A 16,373-nucleotide genomic window follows, 5' to 3' on the forward strand; every position below is an offset into this window, starting at 1 on the left:
ATGACCGCCTGAAGTCCCTTCCAACTCTGATAGTCTATGATTCTTGCAGACTCTGTTTTGACCATTAGACAATGCTGCCTGCATAAATAACTGGATTAAATTCTGATCTACCTGCAAAAAGTCTCCCCAGACAACAGAACGTGGGGCCTGAGAAAAGAAACACAAGGAAATGCAGGGAGCTGGGAATTGGCCAGACATATCTTGCAATCCCCCCAACCCTTGGAATGCACCAAGACAGGTTTGCTCAGTGACAGAGACACACCCACTGTCCCCTCCTTTCAGTGCACTTCCCCAAGTCAGGACATATGTTTAAGGACTCTGTCTCCCATCAATCCATTTTTCCATCCCTACCCAACTCTGAAGAGCACGAGCCACTCAGCAGAGAGATTTGGGAATGCTGGGATCCTGGCTCCTCATTTCTAATTTGGTCCAATGTCTCCCTCCAAACCTCTACAGTGCATAGTAGGCTGCCTACTCAGTTTTCCTCCTTGTAAATAAGAGAGCACAGCATCGGGGGGTGTGGTGGGGCACAGCAAATCACTGGTATTAATCCCCAGAAGAAGCAAGTACAGACTTGCATATGTCGGACAGACCAGGCTCATTCAGACCACCAGGAAAGAGCAGTCCCTCTCCAGGCTGTACGCATTTCCCCTAATCTAGGCTCTTGTTCCCTTCTTCACAATGCTGAGCCACATTGCCCTGAGGCCTGGTGCATGGCACAGAAAGGGAGATGGCGTATTCTATCCCTTTGGAAAAGGAACTGGGCTGCTATCACAGCACTTCCAGTGCTGGGCCCTAGATGCCCACTCGCCAACCCCAAATCCCAGCACAAGGAGAGCTGGCTATGGGAAGGCAGGTTCCCACCACAGCCCTGCAGGGAAATAGCCATGTAATCACTACTAGTCTGAGTATATGGAAAATAGGGGTCTGGAAGCCACAGAATTATTGGGTCCCATGAGAGTGACCAGCAATGTGCAGAGACCTTCGGAGCACCAGGCTTTAATTCTGTGGCCTATCCCACTCACATACACAGTTTAGCAGCTTACCCTGATCCAGCCCTCCCATAGAAGCTGACGAATTCATGCTGATAGGCTGCTTGCTCTGGCTGACTCCAGGACTTGGCAAGGTGGTTTTGGGAGATGGCACCCACCCGGGTGAAGGAACGGCCATGGAAGGGGACTTCAGGCGGCTTGGTGAGCTGGTGGGAGACCTTATGTTGAGGGAGGAGCTCATCACCTGGGGCGACTTCAGGGGCCCAGACTGGTTGGAAGGTGGCATGCTGACCATCTGCGAGGGCGTCTGTGGAGACTTCAGGTTGGCAGATGGGGAGGGGACAAGCGGTGAGTGCACCTGGCTGAGCGTTGGGGACTTGAGGTGGGCCATGCCAGGGGAGTTCATCTGGGTGATGTTGATGGTGAGGTCGGAGGGCCTGCGGCCCAGCCCCCGTGAGGGTGCCGGGTGCATGTTGGCTAGGTTGCCCCCTTGAGTGGGAGCGGAATTGGAAGCTGGCGGCAAAGGGATGTGACTGAGCCTGGTGGTGCCACCGATGTTCCCAATGGACATGGCACCCTGTTCAGGGCTGAACATGTCTGGGGCACTGCCCATCTCCTGGGGCATGCTGGGATAGGGGCCCTGCCCACCTGAGAAGCCTTGCTGCCCTTGGCTGGGGAACTGTGAAGGGATCATCATCTTCTGTGGCCCCCCCATCATTGTGCCACCACTACCATTCTGAGCTCTCACCCTGGCCAGATCCTCAGGGCTGATGCCCTGGTGGCCTATCATGTCAGGACCCCTCATTTTCTGCGACATCATCATCTGCTGCTGTGGGGTCATCTGGACATTGAGGTTCATGTTCATGTTCATGTTGACATTCATGTTCATGTTGAGGTTCCCAGGTCCCATGGGTGCATCCATGTCTCGGAGGCTCGACTGGCTCATGGGTGGGCTCAACATCCCGCGGGTACCCGCGAAGTCCATACCTATGGGTGCACCACCTAGGCTCTCTCCTGGCATCTGTCCAGGGAACATTGACGGGTCAATCTGCCTGTGAGCCTGTATCATCCTCTCCATTTCCAAACCTTGGCTCATGGAGCTGCCAGACATCCCCATGGGCCTCTGCATCACCACCGGGCGCTTCTCCATCAGCTGGTGCCTCAGGATCTCCTCCCTGGCTCGGGGGTTCATGAACCGCTCAGGGTCCCCTTGCCCTGAAGGGTAGGGCAGGCTCCCTTGTGGAAAGTTCCCTGGGCCTCCTATTGGAGGCATATCATCATTCCATCCCATGCCAGGCCTGACTGGCCGCTGCATAGCATTCATGGACCCAAGGGCATCCATGGACACATTCTGCATCCCGCCAAAGCCAGAGACCCTCTGCATCTGATTTCCGGGAAACCTTGGCCCTGGGAAGGGGGGTGCTCCCCTCATCTGCATGGGGTCCTGGACCTCAATGGACCCCCTTAGCTGGTTCCCCATCCCTGGAAGCCACGGCTCCCCAGGTTTGCTGTGATAAGGCGGTGGTGGCCCCCGGATCATCATGCCACCCATGGATTGTGGGATCATCATCTCCTGCATGGGTCGACCATGGATGCTGATCTGCTCCTCCTTCCGCCGCTTCTCCTCATAATACTCCTCCTGCAGCTTTCTCCAGGCCACTTGCTCTGGCGTCAGGCTGTCTTGGCTCAGCCGCTGCATCATGATGTTCATCTGCTGCCCCATGTCAGAGCCTGGGTGGTGGGGGACCTCATGCTCCAAGTTGGGGCCCCCCAGATTCTGCGTCTGTGAAATCATGGACTGCAGGGGCTCTTCATACTTCTTCATGCCCACAGGTGGGAGGGGTGGCTGGGTGGGTGGGGGTTGCGGCTGGGGAGTGGGGCCACCCTCGCCAGCACTTTGGTTGGCCTTCATGAAGGGCTCGGCCTCACCGCTGCGCAGCAACAGGCGCTCAATGTCCCGCAGGGTCTGCAGGGAGCGTTCCCGGTGCTCCAGCTGCTCCTTAGAGAGTCCCTCTGAGTTCATGGGGTTCCTGGGGCCCAGCACTACCTGCCCATTTCCGGTTGCCCCAGCACTGGCACCATCCCCCAGTAAGTTAGAGCTGGAAGCACTAGAAGAGTCCACTTGCCCAGGCTGCATCGGGTTGGAGGCGGCATTGGGTGTGTTGGGGTGGTTGCTCCCTGCCTGGGTGCTGCTGCTGCTATTTCCCACAGAGTTGGGAGTCAGGTCCCGCCGAATGTCCTCTCCCGTCCCTTCTTGGGGTAGGGTAGTTGGTGCAGGCAAAGCTTGCTGACTGATGCTTTGGGGCGGAGGGGGCTGGGGTGGGGGGGGCTGAGGCTGCGGAGTGCTGGAGGCAGGTGAGTTAACTGGCAGTTGCTCGGCAACTCCTAGTACCTTGGGAGCTGGAGCCTGTGAGAAAGGGGAAGCCAAAGTCAGCAAGATACACATAAGGCAGGTGTGTAGCCCCAGACTTTGGGTGGGCTTCGAGCCCTGAATCCCCACAAGAGCCAACTGAGCCCATCCCCCTTGAAAGAATGTGAGCTGCAAGTGGGGTCAGGGTGCGACCGGCCATGAGGACATTAGCTAGCAGCATGCACAGACCAGAGTGTCTGGCTCTCATCCAGCCATACCTGGTCTAGCTTTGCCCGGGGAACATTTTGCTGATGATAGGCCAGGATGGAGTCTGCTCGCCCCTGCAAGACAGCTTCTGCGGCACTAAAAGAGAGAGCAGCTGGTCAAGAACAGCAAAATGTCAAGCCAGAAATACTTAGCAACTCCCTGGTCCACAGGCTCAGAACTCCCAGCAGGGCTACCTTTGCCCTTTGGCCCCCTAGGGTAATGCCCAAGCCCCCTGGGCTCCTTGTGGGAATCTCAGAGGAGAGCTGGCACTGAACTTCCACCTCTTCTGCACAGATCTCAGGGCATCTCTCTGCCTTGCAATTTCCCCTTCCCCACCCCCTGAACTGTGCATAGTGCTGTGCTCTGCACTGGTTGTTGTGTGCTGCCAGAGGGATATAGCCTGGGAGGGAGACACTGGGATATGCTAGGACTAGAACCCCATGTTCTTTGCAAATGTGAAACAACAACATAAAAGCAAAAACAACTATCAAATGAAAACTCACCCTACGGCAGGGGCTGGGCCCAGCTCCTTGCACTGAGCTTTGTGACCTGGCCCACAAGGGTCCCAATGCTGCTCAGGTTTAGCCTGGCCATCCCTCTGCCCTCATAACAGGAAAGGACAGAGAAGTGCAGCCGGACCAAATTTGAGTGAGTAGCATTGTGACCTAAGCAGATGGTGTTGCAGCACCACTCACTCAAATTTGGTCCAGCCACACCCCAGTCCTCGGATGGAGGACAGCTGGGCCAAATCTGAGGAGCACTGTGACTCCATGTGCCAGGTCTCAACACTCAGAGTGGGAGGTCCTGCGGGATAGGAGCTGCTGCAATGGGGTGAGTGTGGGGCAGGTTCATTCTGTGCCCCCTCAGGGCCTCCCACTTCTCCTGGTGGCAGGACCCAGCCCCTCCCACATGGATAACACAGCACAAAGCTCCCCAAAAATAAAAGGAAAAATTATTAAAAAAATAAAAATAATTTCACGGGACTCTAGCTATGACCTAAGCAGGCACTCTAAAGCTGTATGTTTCCCGAGAATCAGTGGCTGAGATACTGCAAAAGAATGAAGGGAGCAAGTTGAAGGCAGCCAATAATCTGGAGTGTTAGCACCCAGTGCCTCCCACCGCAATCTGTTCTCCCAGGGCCCTTCCAGATAATACCACTAATCCATCTAACCAAGTATCCTGCCTCTGGCAGCAGCCAACACATTTCAGTGCTCCTATGACCCTTTATTATACATCTGGCCAAATGCACTCTGTGGCTCCTGTTGCAGCTGGCAGCACTAGGGCACTACCAGGAGACAACTCACATTTAAGATGAAGTCTCTCCACCAGCAGCTGACAACTATGCTAAGGAGAATGTGAATTGGGGGTAGGGGGAGAGGTCATGCTAAGGGCAACCCAGGGAACCTCCAGTCCCCACCTTCTCCAGAGACAGCAGAGCTAACTGCAACATGTAGGAGGCAGCTGTGGTAGACCAACCTAAGTGGCCAGAGCCAATGGGGAGGACTGAGGCGGACACGGGTTTACCGCTTACGTGTTAGCAAGGTGAGTGGTGAAGACATAAACAAACTGGGAAGGCTGCTTTCCGGCACCACCACCACCTCCACTGCCCCCAGCATCAGGCCGCAGGCCAGGAGCAGCACCATGTGGTGCATTGGAAGAACTGGTCTCATTCAGGCTCGGCAGCGGGTTGGACCCAGGACCAAGCTGCGGGGCTGTGGACATTGCAGGATCTGCTACATTACAGTCTGCAGAGGACACAGGAGAGAGCAGCTGTTACCAACAATCAGCATAACACAAACTGCTGGGAAGCACGGAGCAGGATGCCCTGTGGAGGCCTGCGGACAGCCCCTCTGCTCTCCTCCCGCAAAGCCTCCACGGGGGGAGGGGGGGGCTGCATAGGGCTCCAGAATAGCTAGGGACAGCCCTGGCTGGAGCACATGACTTATGAGGGGAGGCTGAGGGAACTGGGATTGTTTAGTCTGCAGAAGAGAAGAATGAGGGGGAATTTGATAGCTACTTTCAACTACCTGAAGGGGGGTTCCAAAGAGGATGGATCTAGGCTGTTCTCAATGGTACCTGATGACAGAACAAGGAGCAATGGTCTCAAGTTGCAGTGGGGAAGGTCTAGGTTAATATTAGGAAACACTATTTGACTAGGAGGGTGCTGAAGCACTGGAATGGGTTACCTAGGAAGGTGGTGGAAACTCCATCCTGAGAGGATTTAAGGCTTAGCTTGACAAAGCCCTGGCTGGGATGATTTAGCTGGAGTTGGTCCTGCTTTGAGCAGGGGGTTGGACTAGATACCTTCTGAGGTCCCTTCCAACCCTGATATTCTCTGATTGTAAACAGCACACACTGAATGTCTGGGTTAAGGGCAATTACCAGAGTGAGGTCGGTATAACACAGGAGTTCAAGGCTGGGGGGTCAGGATTGAGGGGAACCGGCAGAGCTGCCTATGGTGTAGGGGAGCCTGGGGCTGGGATAGTGGGATCTGAAAGCTGGGAATGAGAGGCACTGGTAGAGCTGTGTGTGTCGAGGGAGCCCAGGACTGAAGTAGCAGGGAGTCTGAGAGTCAGGATTGAGGGCCAGTGTCAGAGGTGCGTGTGAGAAGAGGATTCAGTGTCTCTGGCCCAACATTCTACCCTGGAGTTTATACCCTTACAAAACACAAGAGAAAAACAAAAACCAAATGTGTTGGGGAGCAGGGCCTCTCTCCTGCATCTTCCCGCCAGCAGGGCAGGGCTATGCATTCCCCCAGCCTCCAGCAGATGGCAGCACACAACAGGGATTTTTCTGGGCCTGGATATCTACAGCCTCCCAGAGAGATCCGAGGAGCAGGGAGTGGCTTAGTTCCTCCCCTTCATTTTCCCTCCTGGTGAGTGACAGACCCCAAACACTCCCAGCCTTCCCCTTCCAGGGCAATTCCAGAGACACTCAGGGAACACTGCATACTGGAGCGATAATAATTAATCACTATCTATTATTTAATAATACTCCTACTTAATATTAATAATAATTGTAATTAACAACAACACTTGGTGCTTTGCATTTGCACAGCGCCCTATGGACAGCTGGAGGGTAGTTAGTAGATAGTCTGCATGAGCACTTCCACCTGCACAAAGCCCCCTTGAAGCCACAGCCACACACATCCCCCCAGGCCCTGAACTTGACTGGGAGTGCAAAGCTACTGCCCCTTCACGTGAACTACGAGGCTCTGGTATTAAATAAAGGACAAGGCCGGAATGGGGGCAAGGCCAGGATTCACCCAACGCTTCCTCTGCGCACTCTCCAGACTACCCTGTGTCTCTGAACAAGACTCCCTAGAGTCTCTGTGCTGGGAGTGGAACCAGGCTCTTGTCTCTGTCATGGGGGCAGTCTGAGGAAGGCTTACTCCTCGCCACGTTATGGGGATCATAGTGCTGGAGTTGGCAAAATTCTATGCAGAACTGTTAAAATCCAGCCATTTCTAACAGGAGAATGGCCATTTGTTCTCCAGCTGGATGCTCTCTTGTCACACATGGCAGCATTCTGATGATCTGCTCACAGCAAGCCTCAGAAATAACAGTCTTACCTTGCACCTTTCACCCATGGATCACAGAGTGTTTTGTAAAGGGCAGGCCAGCGTTATCCCTTTCTCTTGAGGCACAGAGGAGAAGTGACTCGCCAAAGGTCACGCAGTGAATCTGTGGCAGAGCCAAGCAGAGAACCCAGTAGTCCTGACTCCCAGCCTAGTGCCCTGGGCTATACTGCCTCAAACCCAGGGATCTAAAGGGAAGAGCCTTGAACAGCAACTTGCTTTAAGCCCTTGTCTGTTTGCACTGCACTGAGTCAGACACAAGGGCAACTCTGCAGCTCCTTGTATGCTTGTCCACTTTATCTTTATACTGCCTGCCTGCCTTGCTCTGCACCCAGCTGTAGGCCTGCACAGCAGAGGGGAGGATCCTCTCTCTAGGGTGATGCAGAAATTCACATTTCCAACTGGCAACTTTCCTGTAGCAAAGATAGTCAGACTCCCATACAACTTTATGAAGCATTAACATGGAACGGCAGCCTTGAAAGATGACAATGAAACAGCCAAATAAGTTCAGTTACTGTGTGTTGTGCTGCAACACTGCAAGTGGCTAAAACATCAAATTCTTGAGAAACAGTCTTTGCCATAAATAATGCAGGCAGAAGGCACAAGGCCAGAAGAGGAAGCTAGTGCACTACTAAGACTCTGAGGCCTCCTGTGCTTTACTGTCTTCACTTTCCTCTCCCTCAACCACATCTCTTCAGCCTCTTTGACTCCCTGGTGCAGGACAGCCCACCAATGTGGCCTGTTAGCTCTCTGTAGTGTCTATATTAAAAGCTTTGAAGTCACTCCTGGAAACATCCTTGAACCTGATTAGACTTGGCAATTTTGCTTTCTCAGGTACTTTGGTGTCAGAAAAAGACGGTTACTCACCTTTGTAACTGTTGTTCTTCGAGATGTGTTGCTCATATCCATTCCAGTTAGGTGTGCGCGCCGCGCGTGCACGCTCGTCGGAAACTTTTTACCCTAGCAACTCCAGTGGGCCGGCAGGTCGCCCCCTAGATTGGCGCTGCCATGGCGCTTGATATATACCCCTGCCGGCCCACCCGCTCCTCAGTTCCTTCTTGCCGACTACTCCGACAGTGGGGAAGGAGGGCGGGTGTGGAATGGATATGAGCAACACATCTCGAAGAACAACAGTTACAAAGGTGAGTAACCGTCTTTTCTTCTTTGAGTGATTGCTCATATCCATTCCAGTTAGGTGAATCCCAAGCCTTACCTAGGCGGTGGGGTCGGAGTGAGAAGTAGCAGCATGGAGCACTGCAGACCTGAAGGCCGCGTCCTCTCTGGACTGCTGGACCAGGGCGTAGTGGGAAGCAAAGGTGTGGACCGATGACCAGGTCGCTGCCCGACAGATCTCCTGGATGGGCACACGGGCGAGGAAAGCCAGCGACGATGCCTGCACCCTGGAAGAGTGCGCAGTCACACAGCCCGTAGGGACATGGGCCAAGTCATAGCAGGTCCTGATACAGGACGTTACCCACGAGGATAACCTCTGCGAGGAAATGGGAAGCCCCTTCATGCGGTCCGCTACTGCCACAAAAAGCTGGGGGGGATTTGCGGAACGGTTTGGTTCTGTCCACATAAAACGCGAGAGCCCGACGGACATCAAGCGAGTGGAGGTGTTGCTCCCTGCGTGACGAATGAGGCTTTGGGAAAAAAACAGGGAGGAAGATCTCCTGATTGACGTAAAAGGCTGAGACCACTTTGGGGAGAAAGGCAGGGTGCGGTCTCAGCTGTACCTTATCTTTATGGAAGACCGTATACGGGGGGTCTACTGTGAGGGCCCGGAGTTCCGAAACCCATCTAGCTGAGGTGATGGCTACTAAAAAGGCAGTCTTCCAAGAAAGATAGAGCAGGGAGCAAGTCGCTAACGGCTCAAAGGGGGGGCCCCATTAGCCGAGCCAGAACCAGTTTGAGATCCCAGGTAGGGGCAGGGGGTAGAGACGTTCTAATCCCTTCAGGAATCTAGTCACCGTCGGGTGAGAGAAAACCGAGCGGCCATCCCCACCCGGGTGAAAGGTGGAGGATAGCCGCCAGGTGAACCCGAAGGGACGATATCGCCAGGCCCTGTTGCTTGAGGGACCAAATGTAGTCCAAAATATTGGCGACCGAAACTTCCATAGGGAGGAAACCCCTCTCCGTGCACCAACAGGAGAAACGCTTCCACTTGGCCGAGTACGTCGCTCTGGTGGAAGGCTTCCTGCTGCCCAGGAGCACCTCCCGTACCGGGCTAGAGCAGCGTAATTCGGATCTGGTCAGCCACGCAGGAGCCATGCTGCGAGGTGCAGCGACTGGAGGTCCGGGTGACAGAGACTGCCGTGGTCCTGGGTGATCAGGTCCGGGTGAAGGGGCAGGGGGACTGGGTTGGCTATGGCCAAATCCAGCAACATGGGGTACCAATGTTGCCTGGGCCACGCTGGAGCACCTTCAGAAGGACCTTGTGGACCAGTGGGAACGGAGGGAACGCGTAGAACAAATGGGTCGTCCACTGGATAAAGAAGGCGTCCGCTATAGACCCGGGTTCCCGGCCCTGAAAGGAGCAGAACGCCTGGCATTTCATGTTCCCCCTGGACGCGAAGAGGTCCACACGGGGACAACCCCACCTCTGGAAGATCGAGAGGGCGACGTCCGGGTGAAGGGACCACTCGTGCGAGAGGAAGGATCTGCTCAGGCGGTCCGCCAGCGTGTTCCGTACTCCAGGGAGGAAGGAAGCCGTGAGGTGAATGGAGTGGGCTATACAAAAGTCCCAGAGTCGCATCGCCTCGTGACACAGGGGAGAGGATCTGGTGCCGCCCTGCTTGTTGATATAGTACATGGTCGTCGTGTTGTCGGTGAATACCGCGACACAACGACCTCGAAGCTGATGACAGAACGTTTGACAAGCAAGGCGGACCGCTCTCAACTCCCGCATGTTGATGTGTAAATCCACCTCCTGTGGGGACCACAGGCCCTGTGTCTTGAAGCCCGGCGAACCAGGCATGGGCCCGGTGCCGGGTGCCGGGAAGGGCTACGGCCCAAACCGGCTAACAAATATTTACAACTATTATTTACAACTATTTACAATATACTACTTAACTAACTACACTTAACAACTATTTACTACTAACTACAACTATGAACTGTACAACGAAGGAGAGCTAGGGATGTGGAAGACAGCAAAGCCGTGCTCCACAGTTCCAACGACCGACACGGCAGTAAGAAGGAACTGAGGAGCGGGTTAGCCAACCAGGGTATATATCAAGCGCCATGGCGGCGCCACTCTAGGGGGCGACCTGCCGGCCCATTGGAGTTGCTAGGGTAAAAAGATTCCGACGAGCGCGCACACCTAACTGGAATGGATATGAGCAATCACTCGAAGAAGAACTTTGATTTCTCACTTGATATTTAGAATATGATGAAGACAATAGGTGTGGAAGGTGTTTAGCCTACTCATGTCCACTGTAGGTGGTCCAAATCTTGCCACTATATAGCAGTGTAATTAAAATGCACAGCTGGTAGACCCATACCTTGGTGTGGGGTCTGGTGGCTGCCTTTCCAGTGTGAGAATTAAGCTCATCATCTAGAGGTAGGTTATCCAGAACAGTTGATCCTAGATAACAGAACTTGTGACAAATTCTAGCACGGTACTAGCTATAAAAACTTCTCGTGCAGTCCACACATGAGTGCCATAATCATGGTCTTCTTTAGACCAGTGATTAGTCCAAATTTGTCACAAGCTAGTGCAAAGCTACTGCCATGTTGCTAAAGGTCCTCTTCACTGTGTATGGCAAACAGTGTGCTGTAAGTACAAAAAAGTTCCCTTATCAGCAGCTGTTTGACTTTGCTGTTAGCTCTTATATGTGCAATGTTGAAGTGTTGTCCGTACACCCTCAGTGGCTAGATGAGAAAGCATGACAAAGCAGCAGAGAGAATAATATATCAAAAAGTGTTAGTGCCAAAACACATCTCTGTTTGATACCACTGTGGATTACAAAGCAGTCAGCTTGATCATCATCATATTGGACTGTAGCCTTCATGCCACAGTGGAAAGATTGAATTAGACTGAGGACGACAGTGGGTGGGAGATGGGGCGCAACAAATTCTCTTGCAATTGGAAAAGACCCATTCTGCTGACCAGGTCAACAGCCTTTGTAAGATCTATGAAGGCCATCTAGAGAGGTTTTCCTGGTTCTTGACACTTTTCTTGCAGCTGCCTTAGTGAAGACTATATGGATAGTTCATCTACTGGCATGGAAGATACAGTAACTCTCTGAATATATGCATTCAACAAGAACTTCGAGTCTTTTGAGGTTGACCTGTGCAAATACCTTACCAGCAATCCTAAGGAAAGAGATTCCTCTGTAGTTGTTGCAATCTCTCCATTCTCCTTTGGTTTTATACAGCATTATGATGTTGGCATCATTCATGCCTTGCAATACCCTTCCTTCCCTCCACCAGGCAAACAAGACATTGGGCAGATGTTTAAGTCTTATTCCAGTACTTCAGCTGGAATTCCTTCTTTTCCTGTAGCCTTTCCTGGTACTAGAGAGGTGATTGCCTTTTCAAGCTCATTTATAGACGGTTCAGACTATCAAACAGTTTGATATAGAAGCCTAGGAACTGCATTTAGCACTGCTTCAGAAAGAGTGGTTTCATGTGACTAGAGCTTGTGATACTGCATCCATTTGCTTCTGTTGATGATGATGTCTCCATTAAGAGATTTGAGTGGGCAATCTTCCTGGCTGAAGGTACTATTGCTTTCTTGATTCCATCATCCTCTTAGACCTCCATTCTCAAAGGACATTTGTATCTTTTCACACAGAGAGAGAGAGAGAGAGAGAGAGAGAGAGAGAGAGAGAGAGAGAGAGAGAGAGCACCAGTACGGTTGAGCACGTTGTTTTGATGTTTGTTGCAATGTGCTCTTGGCCATTCTGAGGTCAGCTCATTTCAGGAGAGGGGTTCATGTTGTAGTGGATATATAGCATGCATTTTGCTTCAATAACTGGAAGCATACTTCAGAGTATGTGGCAAACCAGTCTTTATCCTATAGTCTTTTTACTGAAAGCTAAGATTGCAGCTATGTGGATGGAGAAGATAACAACGTGAGTCCCTTATGTCAAACTGGGAGCCTGGGTCAGAGAGGATGTGTGGGAGGTATTCATGGCTAAAAGTATCTAGAGTTTTAAGAAATACAAACCATCATGAATATTGATATAGGAAAATCTCCTCTATCATTCTAGTGGCAATTGCTCTGATTCACAAACTCTTAGCTTCAGACTTTTCTTAATGACGTTACCATGTTCCATTTGCTGTGAGCAGAATTTAAACACAATTCTGGAGAGAAAGGGAAGTGAATGGGATAGATACATCCAGGGAAACAAATCTAGCTTTTTCTTCCAGCAGCTGGGGAACTTGTCTGTTGGGAAAGCCATTGGCAGGATGATGAGAAGTGAGAATGTGAAGGATGGACCCAAATGGACCTGACCCAGCTGCCTCAAAAATATTTTCACTTCCACAGTTTGAAAACTGTTGAATTCAAGATGCAACAAATCAAAGGATTTTGCTGTTTCTGGAAGGCAAGTGGGACCTTCAGTTTGTTTTCTCTCTCTCTCTCTCTCTCAATCTCCCCCCCCACACACACACACACGATCACTGCGCTATTTATTAGGCCGAGGGAAGTGCCTCAGCTTCCAGCTAAACACAAAATGACACTTTTTTAACATATGAGATTCCAATGGGTGGGGAGAGAGGACCGAGATGGGGATATGAGGAAGCGGAGGCTTAAGAGTCACATGAAACCTATTGATAAAACGTCACCATTCCCCAGAGACTTACAATAAAGACCGCAGGGCCTCAGAGCAAGCTTTTAACTTGATTTAAAGCCTTGATCAGAAATTAAGGCTGTGTGCAGTGCACTCTGGTTAACTCAGCCCTGTCCAGATTCTTGGCAGGCCCTGAGCATTTCCCTCAATGCCAGAGCACAACCACCTGCAGGCAGGGTTGCAGTGACTCCAGAGTGGATGGTCCAACACTACAGTGTGAACAGGGATCTAAATCCATGCCGAAGGCACTCTCTGAGCACAGCGCTCACAGAACACGATGAGCTCTGTGCATGCCCACTGGCCTGCCAAACAGCATTGAAGCCAAGTCAGTGCCAGCCATGCACAACAGGCCAGCGTGGCCAGCCCACCTGTCATGGGAGTTGGGGGGAGAAAATCTCCCCTCGTGGAGACAGGGCCAAGAGGGCTGGGGGACTGATCCAGTCCCATATCACACACCGACCCCTCCTACCCTCACACTGCATTCAACAGTCCTCCAGCACACCACCACCTAAACCACACTGCACAAAATCCACCTGCAGAGCACCACATCACACCTCCCTCACAATACACACACACACACACACACACACACACGCAGAGTGTGTAATACTACAACCCTGCAGCATCACCACACGCCTCACCAAGTGCCCTGTTAAGCCAACAGACAGCTTCTTCTGGGAGCCTTTGGTTGCCATCGCTGCCGTCAATGACAGACTCCAGAACAGGAACTGGGCATACAGTGATCTCGGGGCTGTTTGGGGAGGGAATACTCACTGTGTGTGCTGCTGATGGGTTTGTCGTCCTCCTCGCTGTCCGGTCCTGAGCACCATTCGTCCCCGCTATATGGCTGTTTCTTCTCCAGCACACACCGACGCTTGCTGCGGGGAGCCACCTCCCCTGCAATGGGATAGAACCTGTCAGAAAGTGGGAAGTGCCACGGCACAGGCATGGACTGAGTAGGCTGGGGCTCTGCCCCACCATCTCCTGGCACTTAGGGTCATGCTAGCAAAACCAGTCGGAGGAGTCCAATGAACAGAGGGGCAGATGTATAAGGGTTCAGCTCCCTGTGACAGGCATCACTCTGGCCCTGACAACCAGCCTCTGTCTGCTTCCTGCACTAAACCACAGCAATTCCACCCAGCATGGAGCCATGTGGACTCCTGCCCAATGACTGAACAGCCCTACGTGGGTCAGAAGCCCTGCTATCCCCAAGTAATGCAGGACCTGCAGCTAGTCTCCCTCCTACAGTGCACAACTTGGAAGCAGAATTTCCATCTCTGCCCAGAGATCATTGGCTGCACTGTGCTGTGCCTGCAGCAAGGCCCTGGTTGTGCTGTGGGTGAGGCCCTGCTAGCATGGCTTTGCAAAAAGGCATTTAGCAGTCAGAGCCCAGGCTGGGACCCACTCTCCAATGCAGTTGTTCCTCACCTATGGGGGGATGGGATCACAGCCTGAGCTGGGCCCAAACTGCTGCAACAGAACTGTTTAAAACAGCTTGAGATTGTCAGGGATCTGGAAGCTTTTGCTGGAGCCTAGCACCATCCCCGAGCTGCGACCCACACATTAGCCAAGGGAGGCAAAGCTGCTGCTGGAATGCTGAGCAGGAAAGCTCAGTCAATACCAGCCACCTCTGCCATTCACAAGAGCTCAGTCTGGCACAACAGATTGACACGGGGGCTCATTAGAGGCCTGTCAACTCCCATCTCCCTGCTGGCTGCAGCAGAATTGTTCCCAATGGGATCCCACCCAGAGGTTTGCCCTGAGTAGCAGAAATGTGCCAAGCAATGGGGCTCGTACCCTCCCTTTGGAAGACGATTCCCCAGCCTGAGCCATCACACTGCGTGGGCACTTTCCTGGCATCCAGCCCAAATTTTCCCCTCTCAGTCTCAGCCAAGTTCTTCTCCCTTATTGCTCCTGCTCTAACTCCCCTCCCTGCATGGGGTTCACATTCCCCAGTTCTCCCAGCCAGACACAATGAGCACTCTCCCTTGACATCTTGGCCTCAGCATTTAGACTCTCTCCCCAGAGGCCTGACTCTGCAGCTGTGGATGGTGACTGGCAGGGAGAGATGCACCACTGGTTTTCATACAAGAAAAATTACTAACAACCCCTTCCTGCCCCCAGAAAATGGCAACTAGTTCCAATCAGAGCAGAATTAAAGGGGAAGGGCGGGGGCGCAGCAGGGACATGATTGCAAAAAAACAACCATAGAAGCTCAGCTAGGCCAAAGCAACAGGTACATGCTGCATTGGTGCAGGGATGTAGCTTTTGCCCCAGAGATGGCTTCCTGCCCCATGGATTCAATGGGGTCTCAACAAGGCAAAAGGCAGGAGTTCGTCTCACCATCATCAGAACATAAGAACGGCCACTCTGGGTCAGACCAAGTTCATCTAGCCCAGCATCCTGTAATCTGACAATGGCTAGTGCCAGGTGCTTCAGAGGCACAGAATGAACAGAATAGGAAATTATCAAATGATCCATCCCCCTGTCGTCCAGTCTCAGCTTCTGGGAGTCAGAGAGTTAGGGATACCCAGAGTGTGAGGTTGTTACCCTGACCATCTTGGCTAATAGCCAGTTTTGGATCTATTCTCCATGAACTTATCTGATTCTTTTTTTTTTAACCCAGTTATACTTTTGGCCTTCACAGCATTCCCAGAAATCAGTTCCACAGGTGTCCAAGACCACCCAACAGGCAGGAGGAAAGAGTAACATACAGTAAGGATCAGCATTGCCAATGCAGTGTGTATGGGTTTTTTTGGAGGGGGATGGAGGTGGGGGGTGGAGCCTTGTATTCACATCAGCCCATCCGTGGCGTGTGACCAGGAGAGAGAGCTCTGTACATATCTTTGCTAGTAAGCATCCTCGCCAACTGCCTCAGAGGATGAATCTCAGGCTGCAGCTCTATAAACACAAGCAGCTTGGAATACGAGATACTTTATTGTTCTTTGAAAGGAATCCATATATCTAGGGCCCTACCAAATTCACGGTCATGAAAAACGTGTCACGGGCCGTGAAATCTGGTCTGCCCCAGTGAAATCTGATCTTTTGTGTGCTTTTACCCTATACTATACAGATTTCACAGGGGAGACCAATGTTTCTCAAATTGAGGGTCTGACCTAAAAGGGAGTTGCAGGGGGGTCACGATATTGCCACCCTTACTTCTGCGCTGCCTTCAGAACTGGGCGGCCAGAGCGCAGCGGCTGTTGGCCGGGTGACCAGCTCTGAAGGCAGCTTCCTGCCAGCAGTAGTGCAGAAGTAAAGGTGGCAATACCATACCACGCCACCCATTCTTCTGTGCTGCTGCCTTCAGAGTTGGGTGGCTGGAGAATGGCAGCTGCTGACTGAAGGCCCAGCTCTGCAGGCAGGAGTGCAGAAGTAAGGTGGCAATT

The 16,373-nt window shown here is 52.3% G+C and overlaps 1 protein-coding gene across 6 annotated transcripts in view; it reads right to left on the bottom strand.

Moving 5' to 3' along the window:
* Positions 1 to 16,373, bottom strand: part of BCL9L (BCL9 like) — a 95,111-nt gene that overhangs the window by 9,489 nt on the left and 69,249 nt on the right. For all 6 annotated transcript variants that reach the window (XM_030538160.1, XM_030538159.1, XM_030538155.1 and 3 more), the window contains 4 exons: positions 13,759 to 13,881; positions 5,141 to 5,354; positions 3,621 to 3,705; positions 1,047 to 3,399 (listed from right to left, as the gene is read on the bottom strand). In XM_030538160.1, the coding sequence (XP_030394020.1) occupies positions 1,047 to 3,399; positions 3,621 to 3,705; positions 5,141 to 5,354; positions 13,759 to 13,881 (2,775 nt within the window). The remainder of the gene's footprint in view (positions 1 to 1,046; positions 3,400 to 3,620; positions 3,706 to 5,140; positions 5,355 to 13,758; positions 13,882 to 16,373) is intronic.

This window comes from Gopherus evgoodei, chromosome 19, assembly GCF_007399415.2.
Source record: "Gopherus evgoodei ecotype Sinaloan lineage chromosome 19, rGopEvg1_v1.p, whole genome shotgun sequence".
Classification (NCBI taxonomy): Eukaryota; Metazoa; Chordata; order Testudines; family Testudinidae; genus Gopherus; species Gopherus evgoodei.